At 39.0% G+C, this 19062-nt stretch overlaps 1 protein-coding gene across 15 annotated transcripts in view; it reads right to left on the minus strand.

Annotated features, from left to right (window-relative positions):
• The window catches only part of Dmd (dystrophin), a 2251111-nt gene that overhangs the window by 144317 nt on the left and 2087732 nt on the right, over positions 1–19062 (minus strand). For 3 of the 15 annotated variants that reach the window (XM_016006039.3, XM_016006040.3, XM_006987521.4), the window contains exon 1: positions 3069–3228. The exons of 11 other annotated variants lie outside the window; for them this stretch is intronic. In XM_016006039.3, coding sequence (XP_015861525.1) covers positions 3069–3088 — 20 coding nt within the window. In that variant the 5' untranslated portion in view covers positions 3089–3228. Of the gene's footprint in view, positions 1–3068; positions 3780–19062 lie in introns of those variants that run through there. One more of the 15 variants, XM_016006038.3, reaches the window with a different exon arrangement.

Genomic DNA, 19062 nt, shown 5'->3' on the forward strand with positions numbered 1-19062 from the left:
CAAAGAAACCTTTCCTTTTCAAGCAATCCAGAGTAACTAGAAAAGCAGATTTCCATGTCCCCCTGCAGTCTCAGTTTCCCTTCAACTGCAAAGCAGCCAGAAAAGAAGGAAGTGGAAAGAAGAGGAGAATAAAGTACCGGTATGATTGATCCTCAAAATCAGAAAGATAATCTCTTCATCATTTAACACTAATGTGCTTGGCAACATAGTTGAATGAACATCAAATTGGGGGATAAGAACCAAATATTCACTTCACTGCATGTGGGAATTTTGTATCTGGGGTGACATCAAAGCCCTATGGAGACGCAGTAAGCCTCCTTCCTCAAAAGACAGGAAGGCAATGGTAAGCACACATTTACCTAGCTCACATCTGTATTCTGTCTTGGAGGACACACTAATTTGAGGGGAGGGAGAGGTAATCAGGTTGGCTTTTACACCTGCATTTGTTACTCTGTGGCTGTCTTCAAAAAATAAAATAACAAAAAACTATCACCTTCTTCAAGATGGGTAACTCACATTTACCTGGAATATACAGCTACTATAGAAAACTATGCTCTGCTCTTCACACATCAGGAAAACACTCCATGTATATATATGATTTCCAACAAAAGAGGATCTTCTGAAACCGGTTCATAGGTTATTGAGTACATCTTTGTTCAGCCTTCCTGAGAACAATGATGTTCAATATAGACCACAAGTCTTTATGTCCATTAACACTGACACAGACTATGTAAACAATCCCGAAAACCTTCCCCAAATCTTTGAAACATGCGATTGAGTTTGGCCCCACAGGTTCCAAACCCTTGCATCAGATACACCTCTCTGAGCAATCTTCAACCTAACACCACCACCCTACCCACACACATACACTTTATGTGTACAAACTGCAAATAATCTCCTTTCCTTTTATTTGACACTGTGATGTAAATTAAAATACTAAATCACTGGCCGTGACAAAAGATCCTCACAACACCTACTTGTCAATAATCAGAAATTAAAGCATTACTCTATTGAGCATAGGGTTGACCTAATTTCCTCCCAAAGAATTTAAATTTTCTTTCACCTTTTTTAGTTTCAAGTAGTGTGCAAGGTTATTATCCCCGCCTTGGAGCTGTTCCTGCTGTCAGTGCTCGAATACTCAGACTTATTGGAATTGCTTTTGTAGTTTCTTAAAACCAAACATTAGACACATAAAAGTAACAAATACCTAAGGCATTCACTGAGAAAATGGCAGGTGCCTAATTAAAGTAAGATTTCTTTTGCAACCACTGTTATTTGGTATTGAAAATATTCTATATTCTTTCCACTATTTCCCAGGGATGAACTAATCACTATGCACCAATGTAAAAAAGTAGCCTTCTCTTATGTTTTGCAGAAGATTAGGGTTTGGCTTCATATATAGTCTGGAGCACACACACACAGAGAGAGAGAGAGAGAGAGAGAGAGAGAGAGAGAGAGAGAGAGAGAGAGAGAGAGAGAGAGAGAGAGAGAGAGAGAGAGAGAGAATTTCCCTTTAATCTGAGGATCAGACTCTTTCTAGAGGAACCTTGGCATTTGCATGCTGAATTGTTGAACTTGGCTAGTACGGCTGGAATACTGGCAGGGTGGGGATGGGAAATATATTTAGAAGTTTCTGCTACTGTGGGGAAGGGACTTCAGTGGCTATATGTCAATCTAAGCATCAGAAATACCATTCTAGTTCTCATTTCTTGTTCTCAAGAGATATTTCACATTTGATTCTGTTTGGCTCAACTCAGGGCAAAGATGACGGCCTTGGTGGCTCTTCCAGCTGTTACTTGTCCTCCCAGTTCTATTTGCTTTGCAAGGTTTACCTCCCACCCAGCCTCAACTTTGGCCAAGGCAATTTCACTGCAGGGTCGTGTCCAGTGCAAGATCAAACAATGACGACTGAAAACAATTCCACAGTGCTCAAGGGTCAGAAGCCTTTCTGTGTTCTTTCATTTGCTCCTTTCGCTTCTTTAAGAGCAAGGATTTCCTCCCTAGAAGGTTTGTAACAAGGAAATAAAAAATATCTAGGCAAAAAAATAAATGATGGGGTGACAAGGACAGACGGTGGGAGTAAGCTCGGGGACCAGGAAGAACATATTGGTGAAGAAAAAAAGAATGTAGATTTCACGTCAAGACTTTAGTTTGTTACTTGAACCAGAAGATGGACATTTCCTTGATGTTAAATCATTTTACAATTAATGCTATGCTCCCTTACACAATTAAACCCCTTCAATTTAAGTTTCAAACTTAACTTCACATTTAACTGAGATAAAGCATTGTCTTTCCCTTTCCATTGTGATCAGATTAGGAATGACAAACTTTGCTTAAAGACAACCTGGAGAAGCAGAAAAGACACCCTGAAATGACTTCACACCTCAAAAGAAGCCCAAGAAATAAACAAATAATTATAATAGTAATCCATAGAAAACCCCAAACCCCCAAGCCTCTCTTTCTTCTCTCAGTCAATTCCTGACTTTCTAGGCTTTAATTGTTCTTATTATATTTTTCCAAATCCTAAAGCATGAAATAAGCACAGAAAAAAACACAGCGAGAGAAATGTCAGTTGGAATCCTCGGAAGAAATCAGGCAGAAAGTTGACCTTTTGGCACTTAGCAATGCAATGCAAGGTAGAGCCGCGTGCACCCCTTCCTCCTACCAGGTCCAAAGGCGATTTGGGGAAACAGCCCGCCTGGTTCATGTCCACACCGGCAGCCCCGGAAAGGAGCAAAAAGCTCCCCGGGCCTGATCCCCACCGGAGGAGCAAGCTGTCCCTCTCTGGGCAAAGGGAGAAATTCGCTTTAGCTCTCCGAGCCTGTCCCAGCAGCCAGGAAGGAGCTGAGTAGCGAGCACTGGCGCCTGGGTGGAAGCCCGGGGGACGCACCTGCAGAGGCTCCCAGGACTGGTAGGAGAGCTGCCCCGACGCCTGGGTCTAGCCTATACCAGCCACCACCAGCCACCACCGCCTCTGGTCCAAGTTTTGCCTTCTCCTGGCAGCTGCTTGTGCCACAAGTGCACGAATTGCAGGGATACGAGGGGGTCCGGGACCACGAACCACTTACCCTTTGAGCTGTTCCCTCATGGTTGTAAGGGTTTCCGCAGGCAGACAGGGGCGGGAGCTTAGCGTGGAGGAGTAAGCTTGCCCGAGCCGCGGGGCTCCCCGAAAGTCGAGCGCCGCCGCCCAGGCTCGCAGCCGAAAGCACTGCGGAGGAGCCGGGCTGGCTGGCGGGCTGGCGGGCGGGCCGGACGGGGAGGGGGGAGCTGCGTGCAGACGGGGCGGGGCCGGGCAGGACTCCGCCCCCACCTAAGGACCTGGGAACCTGGACAGCCAGAGACTGAGCACTTTCAAAACAGAACAGAAAAGAAAAAACAAAATAAAAGGATATAAACAAAGATCGAAAGGAGTTGAAGGTAGACCCAGGAACCTGGAAGCCACATGTCTCTTGCCAGCATACCCTTAAAAATCCTCTGGCAAGACTACTTGTTGCCTAAATAAATGACCTAGGTGCAAATGACCTCATCGCAGATAATTAGTGTGTGGGCTTGGAGTTTTCCTTTTAGAAAATGAAAGAAAAAAATAATAATCACATGAGAAAGTATTCACCTCCCTCCTCCACCCCTTCTTCAGTTGAAAATTAAAGGAGTAGGGCATGAAAACATGAAATTCAAACTCATCCTACTGGATTTTTTTAAAATTTTGAGACGAGGTCTCTCACATAATTCTCACTGTTACAGAACTCAACGTGTAGATCAGAGTGGCCCCCAACTCACACAGATCCGCCTGCTTCCTTCTCCCCAGTGCTAGGATTAAAGGTGTGCATCACAATGCCTGGCTACACTGGATTCTTAAGAAATATCTATGATGGTGACAGAGCATTGATTCTCAAAATGTAGTTCTAGGATTAACAGCTCCACCATCACCTGCAGACTTCTTAGAAATGGAAAAAATGCAGGGCCCCAACCTGGACCTACCAAATAAAAAACTGAGTACATTAAAGTTGGAGAGGCATTGATACAGATTCACAGAACAGTACCACCAGTGGTTTTGTCTTGAAGTATTAGGGAAAATCTGGAAGGATCTCTTTTCCAGTATAGCACTGGATTTGAAAAGATATGTAGGCTTGATGGCCCAGTGTGACTCATACCAGAAGCTGCAAAAGGAAGGTACAGTTTAACTACACACAACTGTTTTGAGCTTGGAAATCTTCCCAACAGAAGAAAGCCTTCATTAGCACAAGAATGTTCCACAATCTCCATATCTTCATTTCTTAGACTCCAAGGAGTAAGTCTGTGTTTTCACTGTTTCTCTTTGTTCCTTTCTTGGCCTTTTTATCTTTCAATCATTTGTTTTTCACTCTTCTGGTGAATTCATCTACTTAAGTCTACATGTTAAGTGTATCCCTTTTTATTAATTTAAATACCATTTTTTCTCCCCTCCACATTTTTTACTTAGATTGTGTGAGCTGGAAGGACTGGTGACATCAATTTCCACTTATTGGTATGTCACAGTACAGCAAAGAGGCAGAAAGCAAACAGAGAATCGAAGGTTTCTTCATTAGCTTTGACAAAACAGACAAAAATGTAGACGTTATCACTAAAGCTGTGTGCCCGCAGGTAAGACCAGTGTTGCTATTTTAAAACAAATATGTTACTTCTGGCACTTCCCTTCAAAGACTTGGTCTGTTTTTGCTGTGCTTTAGCAATTTTGAGCTAGTGAGCTGAAGGGGCACTGCTATTGTGTCTAAGGATGTCATACTCAGACTTATTTTGGGGTGAGGGTTTCCCTAGGCCTAAAAGTAGATTCCTCGTCTGCCTCTATCTTTCTCTGGAGTGGAGGGATTAGTGACCTTTGATGAGAAAGTAGTGGCTTTTGCAGAGAATCAGTGAGAGTAATCGTTATGTCGATGTTGTATATCACTTAAATATTGTTTACTGTAAGGAGAAGATACAAACCCCACAGCATGGACACTTGTTAATATTAGAAATCAATTGACTAAAGATCTGCAACCCCTGTGTGATGAGGCTTGCTGGCATTCCCTTTTCTTCGTTTTCTGTTGCTTGGTTGATGGTTTTACATTTAAGCGAACTGCTCAAGATTCAGGAGTTCTGCTGTTTCTTGAAACTATAAATGCAAAAGTCTATTTTCCCACTGTACAATTAGAGAACTACTAAGAATGAATTGTCAGGGAAAAGAAAAAGAATGGAAAACATAGAATCACTATTCAGATTTTTTTTTTATTTGACAGATGGCAATTCTCAAAAATATAGCATTAAGGTTTTTTTTTTAGACTGGAGTTATAGGCACTTAAACACTTGTACCAAAATCTTGATATCATTTTAGAAAATACTGAAAATATTTTAAGGAATGGCATGGGCATCGTACTAACTGTTTTGTTGTTCATTATGAGTTTTGATTAGTAAGTAAAGGTATTTTTTAAAGCACAGGGTTGCCTTATCTTCGTTTTATGTGTAAATTATATAGTGATATTATGTGTGTGTGTGTGTGTGTGTGTGTTGCTTTTTATAGTAGTTGTTTCATATTATTCTTAATTTGAGGTCACATGGAGGATTGAACCAATAGTATTCACTAAGCTATGCCACAATTCTCCCTTATTATTATCATCATCATCATTAGTGTTTTGTTTTGCTTTGCATTGATTTGAACCACATACCAGACAAGGACCCTGAGTTCTGCCACGAGAAGAAAATCAAGTTGAAGACCTGACTACAGATCCTACCACAAATGAGCTCTTGGCCTCATTATCATAACTAGAACATGATGGCACAGGGCTGTTTTTAATAGTTAAAATAGTTAAATGGTATTGGGTACTCTGCTGCCCTGCCACAGACAGAGCCTCTCTTATGAAAAATGCCTCCATTTTCTTTATTGTGCCCACAAGCAAAGGTGATGAAAGCAAAGGAGAGTGCATTTGGTAGAAATAGCAGTCAAAATGGAATAAGACACGAAGGGGTCAAGAAGATGAGGCAGAAAACTTTCCTATAGCTAAAGCATCCATCTTGGAAGCACTTCAACTTTGCTCCCACCTTCAAGAAATTAGTTCTCTAGCCTAAGAGACTGGGCTAGATATTGTTCTCCCTTCTCCCTTCCATGCCTATCCTGTGTTCTCTACTCTGCTCTGTGCCCCTAGGAGGCTAAACCTCTGTGGAATCAGGCTCTCTTGCTCTTTGATTTCTGCTCACTTTCAACCAGTGGGAGGCAGTGATGAAAGGCCTGTGGAAGAAGATGAAAGGGAAGAAAGCAAGTCATAGCTAGGTATTCTTTCTCAAGCTCCCTCCTGCTGACCCCTGACCTGGAAGTATCTGGGTTCTTGGACTTGTAGCCACAGGTCTTAATGGGCAGTCTTTCCCTTCAGGCCCAGCATTCTGCAGGTGCCACAAGCCATTCCTTCCCTTTATGCCCTTTCACAATCTTACCATTTTTTGTTTTATGCCTACCTTGCCCAAATCTTTGAAATAACTTTTTTCATTATACTGTTTTCAAGTACCCACATTGAATGTACCATGTTTCTCTTTGAATGTTGACCAAAAAGAGACCTTTTCAACTCAAGCCACCTTCTGGAAAAATAGATTAGACACCGAGAGTCAGACAGACAGCAAATCCAGTTTTTCCCTTGGGGTAGAAAGACCGACTAAACAGTCATTGGACAAATATTTATATAAAGTTCCTATTAGGCCCACAAGAAGTCACATTGAAACCAAAGTGATAATATGAATAGGTACAAAGGCAATCAAACTCTATTCTTTCCAAGAGCTTTGGTGGTCTACTTGCCTTCAGGAGGGAATGCCAACACAGAAGTTACAAGCAAACAAACAAACAAACAAACAAATAAATAAATAAATAAAGGATTACTGAGAAAATCTAGAGTTGATCTGTACTTGAAAGGTGTGGAGCGACCTTCTGAAAGATGAAGGACTATAGCTACAAATGTGGCTTTATCAGATTTGTCTTTAGAAAAGTCACAAGAGTGATGGCTTGGTCAGAAGGCAATCTGGAATTAGACTACCAGGAACAAGGTTAGTGCAATATAAGGAGAAACTAAAGGAACTATGGTTGGGGCAGAAGGAGTAAGAAATTATAATATAAAGTAGACATTAAGGGATCCCTGACTGTCTAGATGTATACATAGAGAAGAAGTAAGATGGTTGCTGGGGATGCTGTAAATGTGTTGCTCTGATTGATTGATAAATAAAATGCTGATTGGCCAGTAGCCAGGCAGGAATTAAGTATAGGCAGAACAAAGAGAGAGGAGAATTCTGGGAAGTAGAAGACTGCCACCGCATGCGCGCGCACACACACACACACAGATCAAACCACTTGGGCTGATAGTGCTCCCTATTATTCTCACCATAGACTAACAAAATCCCTAGTACCAAGCATGAGATCAAATGGTTGATCAGATGTAGTTGGATGATTTCCTATGTCCTGGCCTGCTAGTGGTGGGGACAAATCTTTCCCACTCACGTCCCCCAAGTAAACACACAGAGCCTTATATTAATTATAACTGCATGAGCATGGCTCAAGTCTTTTGCTAGCTAGCTCTTATATCTTAAATTAGCCCATTACTATTAATCTCTGTATCACCTCATGTTCCGTGGCTTTACCTGCATCCCATTTCATATTGCTCCTTGGGCAGCTCGCTGGCATCTCCACACCCCATTTGTTCCTTTCTGTGGATATCACTTGTATAAATAAAATGCTGATTGGCCAGTAGCCAGGCAGGAAGTATGGGCGGGACAAGCAGAGAGGAGAATTCTGGGAAGTGAAAGGCTGAGGCAGAGAGACACTGCCAGCTGCCATGATGAGAAGCAACATGTAAGATACTGGTAAGCCATGTGCCATGTGGCAAGGTATAGATTTATAGAAATAGGTTAATTTAAGATGTAAGAACTAGATAGCAAGCAGCCTGAGCCATTAGGCCAAACAGTTTAAATAATATGAGCATCTGTGTGTTTATTTGAGTCTGAGTGGCTGCCGGCCTTGGCAAGACTGGCGGTAACTCCAGCGACAGATGGTGGTCCTAAACTCACTAGCATCACATGAGGAATGTTAAAATGTTCCAATATTCCAATATACAGCCCAACATATTATTCTTACATTCTAATTTAATTGGTGCTGGGCATTGAGATTTTTAAGGCTCTCCAGGAGAGTCTAACATGCAACCAAGGATAAAGCCTTGTCTTAGGGTTTTATTGCTGTGAAGAGACACCACGACAATGGTAACTCCTAAAACAGAAAGCACTTAATTGGGGGCTTGCTTACAGTTTCAGAGGTTTAGGCCATTATCCATTATCAGCATGGCAGAATGGAGGCAGAAATGTTGCTGGAGAAGTAGATGAGAGCTACAACCTGATGTGCTGGCCAAGACTCTGGGCTTGGCATGGGCTTTTGAAACCTCAAGATCACCCCCAGTGACACACTTCTTCCAACAATGCCACCCCTCATAATTGTTCTACTCCTCAAAGAGTGCCACTCCCTGATGACAAAGCATTCAGATAAATGAGCCTATGGGTGCCATTGTTGTTCATATCACTACAGGCTTACTATCCCAAGGTGGATCCCAAAATTGAATGGATAACATTCACCAAACAAGAAATGTCACCACAGCATAGAAGGTGACAGGACAGATGATAAGTTAAATATCAAACACAATGAGGTAAAGATAGTTGTGTAGTGTAAAGAGTGAAGGTGCATTGGAAGCAGTTGTTAGTCCTTTCAGTTTGAGGCTTAGAGGGATAATCATTTGAATTAGAGTTACAGTTTGGAAATGGCAGTATTGTAGGGATGTTAGGTTTAGATATAAGCCAGGCGTTGGTGGCACATGCCTTTAATCCCAGCACTCGGGAGGCAGAGGCAGGCGATCTCTGTGAGTTCGAGGCCAGCCTGGTCTCCAAAGCGAGTTCCAGGAAAGGCTCAAAGCTACACCGAGAAACACTTTCTTGAAAAACCAAAAAAAAAGAAAGAAAAAAAAAGAAAGAAAAGGTTTAGATATAACCATTTGGTGGCAAGTGTAAAGGGCTAAGTACAGAAACCAGGCTTCTCTAATCTTTGACAAGCACATCTTACCTTTTTTTTTAATGTAACTTTTCTAGGCTACTTGTAATTTTCAATGTTACTCCAATGTTAGCAATGTTAAACTGATTAGTAGAATAAGAAAATGACAAGGGATGGGTTTACAAAACATTCACTGGGGAGATGGCCCTGAGGAACATCACCATTCCCTAAGAGCCAGCTTGCTCTAAGAGTCTCTATGTGAATTGTTTTATTTACTGCAGTCAACGTTAAATATAACCTGTACCATATTGTAAAAACCCATTCAGAGGATATGTATTGCTTCAAGTAAGTAATGCATATTTTATAGTAAAACGTCAACACTTGGATATCCAGTAAATATATAATATCTGTATGTTTCTCTTTGTATAGTGTAAGCTCTAGCCAGAGACCATGAATCAGACTTCTAACAAATGCTTACAATAACGGTGAATCACTGCCACTTAGGGCAAATGTGATGGCATACTAATTAAAATACGTGTAACAATGCCTCTAGATCATTGTTAAACCATCAGCAACCAACTCTGAAAACTCTGCTTTCAGACGCAGAGCACATCATACTCCCACAAAAGCTTATTTTTTCCAGGCCTTTCCTTTGCAGGAAGGCAGAATAAGCCAGGACACAGAAAGTTTTCGGAGACAGCTGCCAGCTACACCAGAGATTTCACCAGACAGGTTCCAGATAAAGTCGAACTCTCCTTCAATTGCAAGCAGTTTTCATTTAATACGATTTCTCAAACCTTCACAGAGCCACCTATATCAAGCTGAACATCTAAAAAGATGTGAAGTTTAGCATCTTCACTAAAATAAAGGCACACTTCATTAACCTCAGAGGCCGGTAGTCGCTTAGTGGGAAAGAATCAGCGTGCCTATTAGCCTGCAAGCTATAGCACTGTCAGGCTTATATGAACTACATCACCTGCTAAAAATGGAGAACTGATTAAGGTGGTTCAAGTATATCTGCTACAACATTCCTTATCCACCTTAAGAGCTCAGAGCTGTAACTGTTTGTCTGCCTTTCCCAAGCTGATTGTGCCAAATAACAGGAATTTCAAAACTAGGCAGAAATTCTGACACTCTGCATAATCTCTCTTTCTCTTCAGCTACAAATAAGGCTTTGTATTCGATTAGACTCACAGCAGGTGAAAACCCCAATTAGTGAATTCATTCTGGGACCTCTCTACCTTCCTCCGACATACAACCACACTTTACAAAAAAAAAAAAAAATTGGGGAAGTGATAGTCTTTTCTCAAATCATAAATTAACCCTTAGATCTATTCCAATGAAGAAGAATTATCATTGGAAATGGGAAAAGGTTGATTATTTTTTTCCTTCTTGACTTCACAGTTGGGGTTAGAGAAAATTTTGCTTTACTGGAATTGACTGTTTTCTCCACAAATGTGCTCAGATTTTCTGATCAATCCAGAAATTGCAGGGTTTTTTACTTCCTAACTGAAAACTCACAGTGCCAATATTATCTAAAGAATGATTAATGAACAGTCTGCTACAAGAGAGAATTACTTTTAAGTTATGTTCTTATTTTAGTGTATTTGAGATGAGAAATACTATATTTTAGTGTAAACAGTATGCTTTAGCCTTAGGAAGTACACAAAATCTATACTTCATACTTGGTAAATATTTATTTGTCAAAGGAAATCATCATTGAGCAAGGAGAGAGGTTTGGTTTGAACATTCAAACAACTGAGACAGCTTTCATTTTTAGAGTGTTTTGCTTATACTTTGTCAATTGCTTCTCTGGAAGTAATTTACAACTCAGTTTTACTTATGAGCAGATGATTGAAAATGAGCAGCTTTGTCTTTTCTAATTGTTTTAGTCCTGTCACTGTTCTTGAAACAAGTCTTAGGACTTATTATTATCCACAAAAAAAAAAAATACTGAACATGCATCAAATAGTAATACAGCTTTTAGAAGCAGTCATCTGTTCCTGTCAGCGGTGCATTTCATTCCGAGTCTCCTTAATTAAAATGCAACGTTCTACATACATGCCTTCCTAAATTACCCTTTTCTGAAATTCTTGAATTTCAGAAAAAATGTTAAATGACAACCTAAGCATTATTAATACTTATGACTTGCTTCTTGAGATTGGGTAAACAAAGGAATTGCCAGTCAAGTAGGTGAACAGGAAGTCATCTTAAATTGAAACAGATATGGAAAATGTAGTATTCTAATACTACAGATGAAGACCTGATTTTTCCCTTTAAGATGCGTATGTCCAAGCATTGTCCTATCAAAAGCAGCTTTCTTAATGGGCAGCAAATTATAGCTGATTTTGATTGCATATGACTCAAGATACAGAGCAGAGACAAGGTCAAATTTGCCCCTTAGAAGCTAGTCACTAGACCTATCCTAGGTGAGTAATTTAACCACTTAGGGGGTATTTGCTAACTCCTCTGTAAAAACATGAATGCTACTGAACAGGAACAGAGTATGAGTCAAAATAACACAATGACTTTGAAAGGCATTTGAAGCTTGGGGAATACTGTGTTAATGCAAAGTGCCCTGCTGCACAGGTGTGACTCCTCGGAAGCCGATCTATTATGTTCAAGACTGCTACTTTAAAACAAAAAAAGAAGTATAAGTGTTTCTCAATCCTTCCTCCTCAGTAGTTTACAAAAGGAACCTATCTTCCTTGCTTGTTTTTTTGTGGTGTCAATATTGTTTGAATATGGCCAAAAACCAGGTGTGGTGGTGCATACCTATAATCCCATTTGCTCTAGAGAGGCGGAACAGAAAAACAAAACAAAACAAAACTATCAGTTCAAGGCCAGCTTGGTCTACAAAGTTAGACTCTGTTTTAAAATAGAACACCACAAAATAGAAATAAATTCAGTATCGTCATTGAAGCTTTTCATTTTAGATTGTGGTATGAAGGAAAATGAGAAGTCCAAGTGTCTGAGACCTTCTTCTTTCAGCAGTTTACAAAAGGAGCCTTTCTTGATTTATTTTGTTTTGTTTTAGTAGGAAAGCCAGTTCTCGGGAGGCTGAGACAGGATCACTGTGAGGTTAAGGAAACCCTGTACTATTTAGTGAACTCAAGGTCATCCTGGAATACATAATGAGACTGTGTCTGGCAACCCTACCACAACTACCTCCAAGGAAAGGTAAAGCAAGTAAGTAAACAGTTTTTTACAAGATAAATCCATAACCACAGCCTAAAATATGCAGAAACTTTACAATGTTTGCTTTTGTTCTTTTGTTATAAGTGTTAAAACATTATTCAGACATGTTTTAAGAAAACGGTGTATCCCAGTTTGTGTTTTCAGAGAGCAGGACACTGTGAGAGAGACAGTGAAGACTGATTTGGGAGATATCAGTGGGAGAAAAGTGATCTTTGATGGAGGCCTCTTGGTGGTAGTTTTTTAATTTTTTTAAATGTATTCTTCTGTCACATATTTCATCCATTCCACAGAAGTTTCCCCTCCCTCTTCTCTTCTTAGTACCTCCCCTCCCCATCCACTCCTCCCTTCTCTTCAGAAAAGGGCAAGCCTCCTAGGAATATCAACCAAACATGACATATCGAATTGCAAAAAGACTAGGCACCTCCCCTTTTATTAAGGCTGGACAAGGCAACCCAATAGGAGGAAAGGAGTCCCAAAAGCACAAGAAAGAATCAGAGACAGACCCCCACTCCCACAGCATTCCACAAGAACACCAAGCTACACAACCATAACATATAGGCAGAGTATCTAGGTCAGACCCATGCAGGCTCCTTGATTGTTGGTTCAGTCTCTGTGAACTCCTATAATCCCAGATTATTTGATTCTATGGGTTTTCCTGTGGTGTTCTTGACCCCTCTGGCTCCTACAATCCTTCCTCCCCCTCTTCAACAGGATTCCCAGAGCCCTACCTAATGTTTGGCTGTGGGTGTCTGTGTCTGCTCCTATCAGTTGCTTGATGAAGCCTCTCCAATGACAGTTATTCTAGGTTCCCGTCTATGAATATCACTAGGAATTATTTCACTCCATGAATATCACTAGGAATCATTTCATTCTATGAATATCACTAGGAATCATTTCATTAATTTTTTGCCAGTTGTGTTTACTTCTATCCTAGGTCTCTGGGTTATCCAGCCTCTGGGTCCTGACCCCCCCTGGCAGTGTCAGGGATGGGGCCCTCACTGCATGAATCTCAATCTGTACCAGTCATTTGGTTGGAGTGGCAGGTTTTGAATGGACTGCATATGTTAGGAATTCCACAGACAGTCAGACATCAGTGAAACAGGAAATGGATAGATTACAGGTTCAGTTCAGTAGTAGAGCTCTTGCCTACCATGTATGATATCCTGTGTCCTTTTCCTACCATTGAAAAAGAAAGTCTCTGTGTGTGTGTGTGTGTGTGTGTGTGTGTGTGTGTGTGTAAAACAACTTTACTTGTTAATGATATATCAGTGGCTGAATCTTGTACTCCAGCTCTGACTCATTTGTCAGAATTTAAAAAATTTTAACATGTATTTGTATGTATGTGTGCATGTGTATAAGTCATAGTCGAAATATGATGGTCAAGGTACAAGCAAGTCAGTTCTCTCCTTCTACCATGTGGGTTGAGGATAGAACTCAGTTCATCAGCCTTTGAAGCAAGTGACTTTACCTATTGAATCATCTTGCCAGCATAGGGAAAAAATTAAAATTTAAATATGAAAAGAAAATATGACTGCAATGAATTTTCATTTTTCCACAATTTCTAAGAAATTATTTAAAGCACTCAGAGTAAATTTCTGTTAAATAGCTTCCTATATGAACTTCTTTAAATTGTGGCAATAATGTTATATTTATAGAGTACCTGAATATGTCCTCTGTGATCATTCAAACTCTTCTTGTTTTTCTTTATTGTTAGTGAAAGCTGGTGTGTGTGGGGGTGGTACTAAGAACTTGGTATCGAAATCTACAGAAAGATTCTACAATGCTGTCAGATTCCTCTACTAGGGGGATTCCAAGGAAATAAGCCCCTGGCTCTAGCAAATTTACAATCTACTTGGGGAAGGGATGGGATAAAAACACATATGCCCAAACATAGTAACAGTGATATTAAGATATTTTCAGAAATTAAGAAGAAAATAGCAATCAAAGGAAAAATGATCAGTTTGACCTCTTGAAGGTCATGAACTAACTAGCTTAGGGTTGGCAAGATGACTCAGCAGATGAAGGCACTTCCTGCCAAGCCTCATGATTTCAGTATTCTCCCTGGAATTCATGATAGAAAGACAGACCTGTTATAATTCTGCCCTTACTCCAGCTACATGACTGCATATGCACAGTTCAGGAGTTAAGCAAAAGGTTTTGCATCTTATGTCATCAGCGTGTGCTAGCGACTACATGCACACAGAGTGGCCACGCAATCAGCGCATGTGTGGTGTAGCTACATACTTGGAGCCCTAAAAAGCCGGATGCAGATCTGACTCTTTCTCTGCTTCCTTTCCCCCCCACCCAACAATCTTTCTCTCTCTTCCCTCTCCAGGCCTGGTCCTTTTATCCCTCTTCCCTTTCCTCCTAATAAAGCTCTACGCTAATAAGCAACCAGGTTCTGTTGTGACTGTGACCTTTTGGCCATTAACCAGCACTGCTTATCATTCATTTCAGAACCAACTTCCAAAAGTTTCTCCTAATTTCCACATGTTTGTGGTATGTGGTATACATGCACTCACATGCACATATACAATAACAATAAATAATAATAATAATAATAATAATAATAATAATAATAATAAATAGTTGTAACAGAACAGGGATAGAGCTGTGTGAAGAGAATTCTGAGTGCTTGTAAGAAAATTCTGAGAAAACAAGACAAGAGTTTTATGACCTCAAGTTTCTTCAAAATACAGAATTGATCTTGGAATGTTTTCTTTTTGTTCCTCCCAGGTGTAGTGGATAGGAGTGAATTTACTTCAGATCATTCATTACAACTGTCTATTGTTATTTGTTTATATGCCTCTATGGAAAAATGTGTTTTTGCCACATGAGGCTTGCCCACCACGTGTGGCTTGCTCTTGTGATTGGATACTTTACCCATGTAACTGTTCTTAAGCCTCTGAGTGTAAATTGTCTGATGCTCTTAGTAAAGTTTGCTACAGCATGAGATTTTAGTCCACTTCATTTTTAGGGTCCACTTTCCCTGTTCCTACAGCTTTAAGAGCAGTAAATAATAATAATAATAATAATAATAATAATAATAATAATAATAATAAAGAACCAGGAATTTTTCTTAGTGTATAAAGAGTTAAACAAGTGAGGGAGGCTGTAGAGATGGCAGAGGACCAGGGTTCATTTCCCAGCACTGACATAGTGGCTTACAATTATCTAGTTCCAAGGGATCTGCTGCCCTCTTGCAGCCTCCAAGGGTATCAGGAATGCACACAATGCATTTATGTACATGCAGACAGTGCACTAATGTGTATAAATAAATAAATCTTTTTCTAAAGTTAAAGGAAACCTGTTAAGTTGATTTCTCTAAGCTAATAACTCACATTAATAATTTGCAAGGCACAGATTTTTATGATAACATACTGCTGTGCTATAATGTTAGTTTATGCTTTTTAGTAAGTTAAAAAATATTGGGAAATATTAAACTCTATGACTTGAGAAAGCTAGTTGACAGAATATACTAATAGTTCCCATTAGGATACCAAATCATTTTGTGTCTGAGAGAGAGATGAAGTCTCACTTTATCAGTCTTGATTTGAATCGAAAGAGTCCTCCAAAGTGCTGGGACTAGTGTATGCTATTTTATTCAGTTTTTAAATCACATTCTTGAGTTAATATCAATAACATCTTACTACAAAAATCTAGGTCTTCATGGTTTGACCTAATGATATTTCTTAGAAGGTAGCTGACAAGGAATGGAAGCTTCTTCTTCTATGATAGACATAGAAAAGACTGGCAGCACTTGTATAGTATAAATAAATAAATTTGGGGTGAAAAAGAGAACAGGGTCTACAGAGATAGTTCAGAACTTTAGAGCACTCATTGCTCTTACAGCGGACCCAAGTTCTATTCCTAGCACCTGCATCACGCTTCACAATTGGATGTAACTCCAATTTCAGGGGATCAGACAACTTGTTCTGACTTCTGTGGGCATCAGGCACACCTGTTAGTGAACATATATACATGCAGGCAAAACATCCATACACAGGACATAAAATAAAGAAATATAAAAAATAATTTTTTCAAAATGGTAAGAGAGATCTAAATGGGAATGTGTGTCCAAGGAGACTGACTATTCCTTGTTCTGACTTTGCTGGTCACTAGACACCAATAATAATGCACATGTATACATGCAGGCAAAACATTCATGCATACGAAATAAGATAAATACATCTAAAAAAATAAAAAGAAAACAAATTAAAATGAGAATGTGTGCCCAGGACTATTCCAGGAGTCCAGTTAAGAGAGGATGAAGGGTCAGGGTGCTGGAGAGATGGCTCAGTGGTTAAGAGCACTGGCTGCTCTTGTAGAAGATTGAGTTCAGTTCCTGCACCCACATGACAGCTCACAGTGGCCTATAACTTCAGTTTCAGGGAATCTGATGCCCTTTTCTGACCTCTATACGGACCGGGCACACCTGTGGTGAGCAGATATGCGTGCATATAATAAATTTATATACTATTCATATTCAAAACATTCATATAATAAAACTAAAGATATTTTTAAAGGAGAGAAAGAAGATGAAGGCCTGAACTAAAGGTTTTGCACTAAAAATTGCTGGAAAGTTGTACTTCAAAACAGGTGAAAGAATTAAATAAATGCTACTTTTCAACTGATTGGATATATGATTAAAAAAAGGGAAAAGCCTGGGAGTTGTTTTTTTTTTTTCTTCCTTGAGACTGGATCTTACTCTAATTCAGGCTGGCCTTAAATTCCCTGTATTATCTGGGCTGACCTTGAAGTCACAACAATACTCCAACCTTAGTCTCCCCAGTGCTGAGATTCCAGCATGAATCATATCATACCTGGCTAAATTTATGATTTATTTTTTTAAATTTTATTATTTATTTTTATGTGTATATGTGTTTTACCTGCATAAATAACTGAGTACTACACTCATGCAGTCCCTGCAGAGGCCAGAAGATACCATCAGATCCCCTAGCACTGGAGTTACAGGTGATTGGGAGCTGCCATGTGGGTGCTGGAAATTGATCCTGGGTCCTCTGGAAAAGCAACAAGTGACCTTAACGAATGAGCCATCTCTCCAGCACCCTGCATTTAGGAATATTGATAAATGACATCATTTATTGTAGATTTCCATGTGAGTGTGTATATACATGTGTATGTACACATATGTAATATTTAAATACATACACACTATATATGCATTTATACTATGCATTATTCCTTAATGACTGTGGAAGTATGGGTGAGAAGAAATGTATATTTAGCAAGAGCGAAGCCCTGGGTCTGAGTTCCAAAGCCACAAAACAATGACAAGAAACCATAAAATTCAGAGCTAAAGAAAAGTAAATAGAACGAAACCTTAAGAAAGAAGATATTAGAACACAGATGCTAAGATTATAGGGCTTGACACAGTTATTAAATGTCACTACTCTAACCCACCAAAATAAGACAAACAATTCAAGGAAATAGGACATTTACAGAGCAACTAGAACTCTCAAGTTTTGTTGATGGGAGTGAAAATTGGTATAATTATGCTGAGAAGTAGAAGAATACATAAAAAATGAACACATATACACCCAATGACCTAGAAACTCTATTGCTTAATATAGTTTCTGCATAAATACATTCATGAAATGATTTATTTTAAAATGTTTATATTATCGCTCTGAGTATGGAATGCTCAACCACATAACATACAGAATATATTCACACAATGGAATATTCTAGTGATGAAGATGAACAATCTACAGCTTCATATAACAGTGCAGATGAAGCTTATTAAAGAATCATACACAACAGTGTATGCATTGTGATTCAACAATATATACATATATAAATTGAAAAACGTATTGAATAAGAATATTAATATTGAATAAAAAGAATAAAAATATTGAAAAAAAATAATTCATGGATTTCAAAGTCATCATACAGTGTCTAATTTTTTTCAATCTAACTTACCCAGAGCTTATACTTTTCTTTGCTTCATTTTAACTATTATCTTTGAAGCAAAGCAAACTATAAGCTCTGGGTAAGTTAGATTGAATAAAATTAAATCACAATAACATTACTACATATATTTCTAGATGGGAGACACTGTATGATGTCAAGTTTTAGCAAGACCCCATAAGTGGTAGTTTTTGTAAGACCTTTATACATAAGTTGAGACCATGACACTAAAGTATATTTAAGGTAAGGCAGTCTCATGGGAACCAAAACAGTATGATCCAACAATAAAGCTCAGGTTAAGAATATGATAAAAATTGGGCACAGTATTTTACTTTTCTGTTCTGCCTGCCTCCTGGGTGCTGGGATTAAAGGCCATTATGTCTGGCTTTATTTATATCCCCCAAAGGTTCTAGTTTTTTTTCCTTAATAGCAAGTATATTTGTAAAAGTCTATGATCTCAGCATTTAGCATAAAGAAACTCTACATCAATATAATATACTAAACTGTATTTATGTATGACATTAATATATTAATATAATATGAATTTTAATAAGTGGACATGATTGACCAATACCAATGTTGCTATCACCAGTGTTACTAACAGTAACAATAGTTGTAACTACAATTTATTGTCTATTTATTACATTTAAACAAGCCTATGAGGATTTTCTATTCACACTTTAGTTAAAAAAATGAACACTGAGATATCAAGAAACTTTCTCAAGTACTTATGACTAATAATTGGCAGTTTTACTCTAGCAGTAAAGAACTAAGGATTCTATGTCTTTCCTACTCTCATCCTGATAGAAGGCTTTTCAAACTGCAGGCTTTTCTACTTAGGAGATTATAAAGTCTATAGAGAGAATCATGTTCAGTATTGTTTTTAGGGAAACAAATCCAGATAGAAAATATAA

Source organism: Peromyscus maniculatus, chromosome X (genome assembly GCF_049852395.1).
Source record: "Peromyscus maniculatus bairdii isolate BWxNUB_F1_BW_parent chromosome X, HU_Pman_BW_mat_3.1, whole genome shotgun sequence".
In the NCBI taxonomy this organism is placed as follows: domain Eukaryota; kingdom Metazoa; phylum Chordata; class Mammalia; order Rodentia; family Cricetidae; genus Peromyscus; species Peromyscus maniculatus.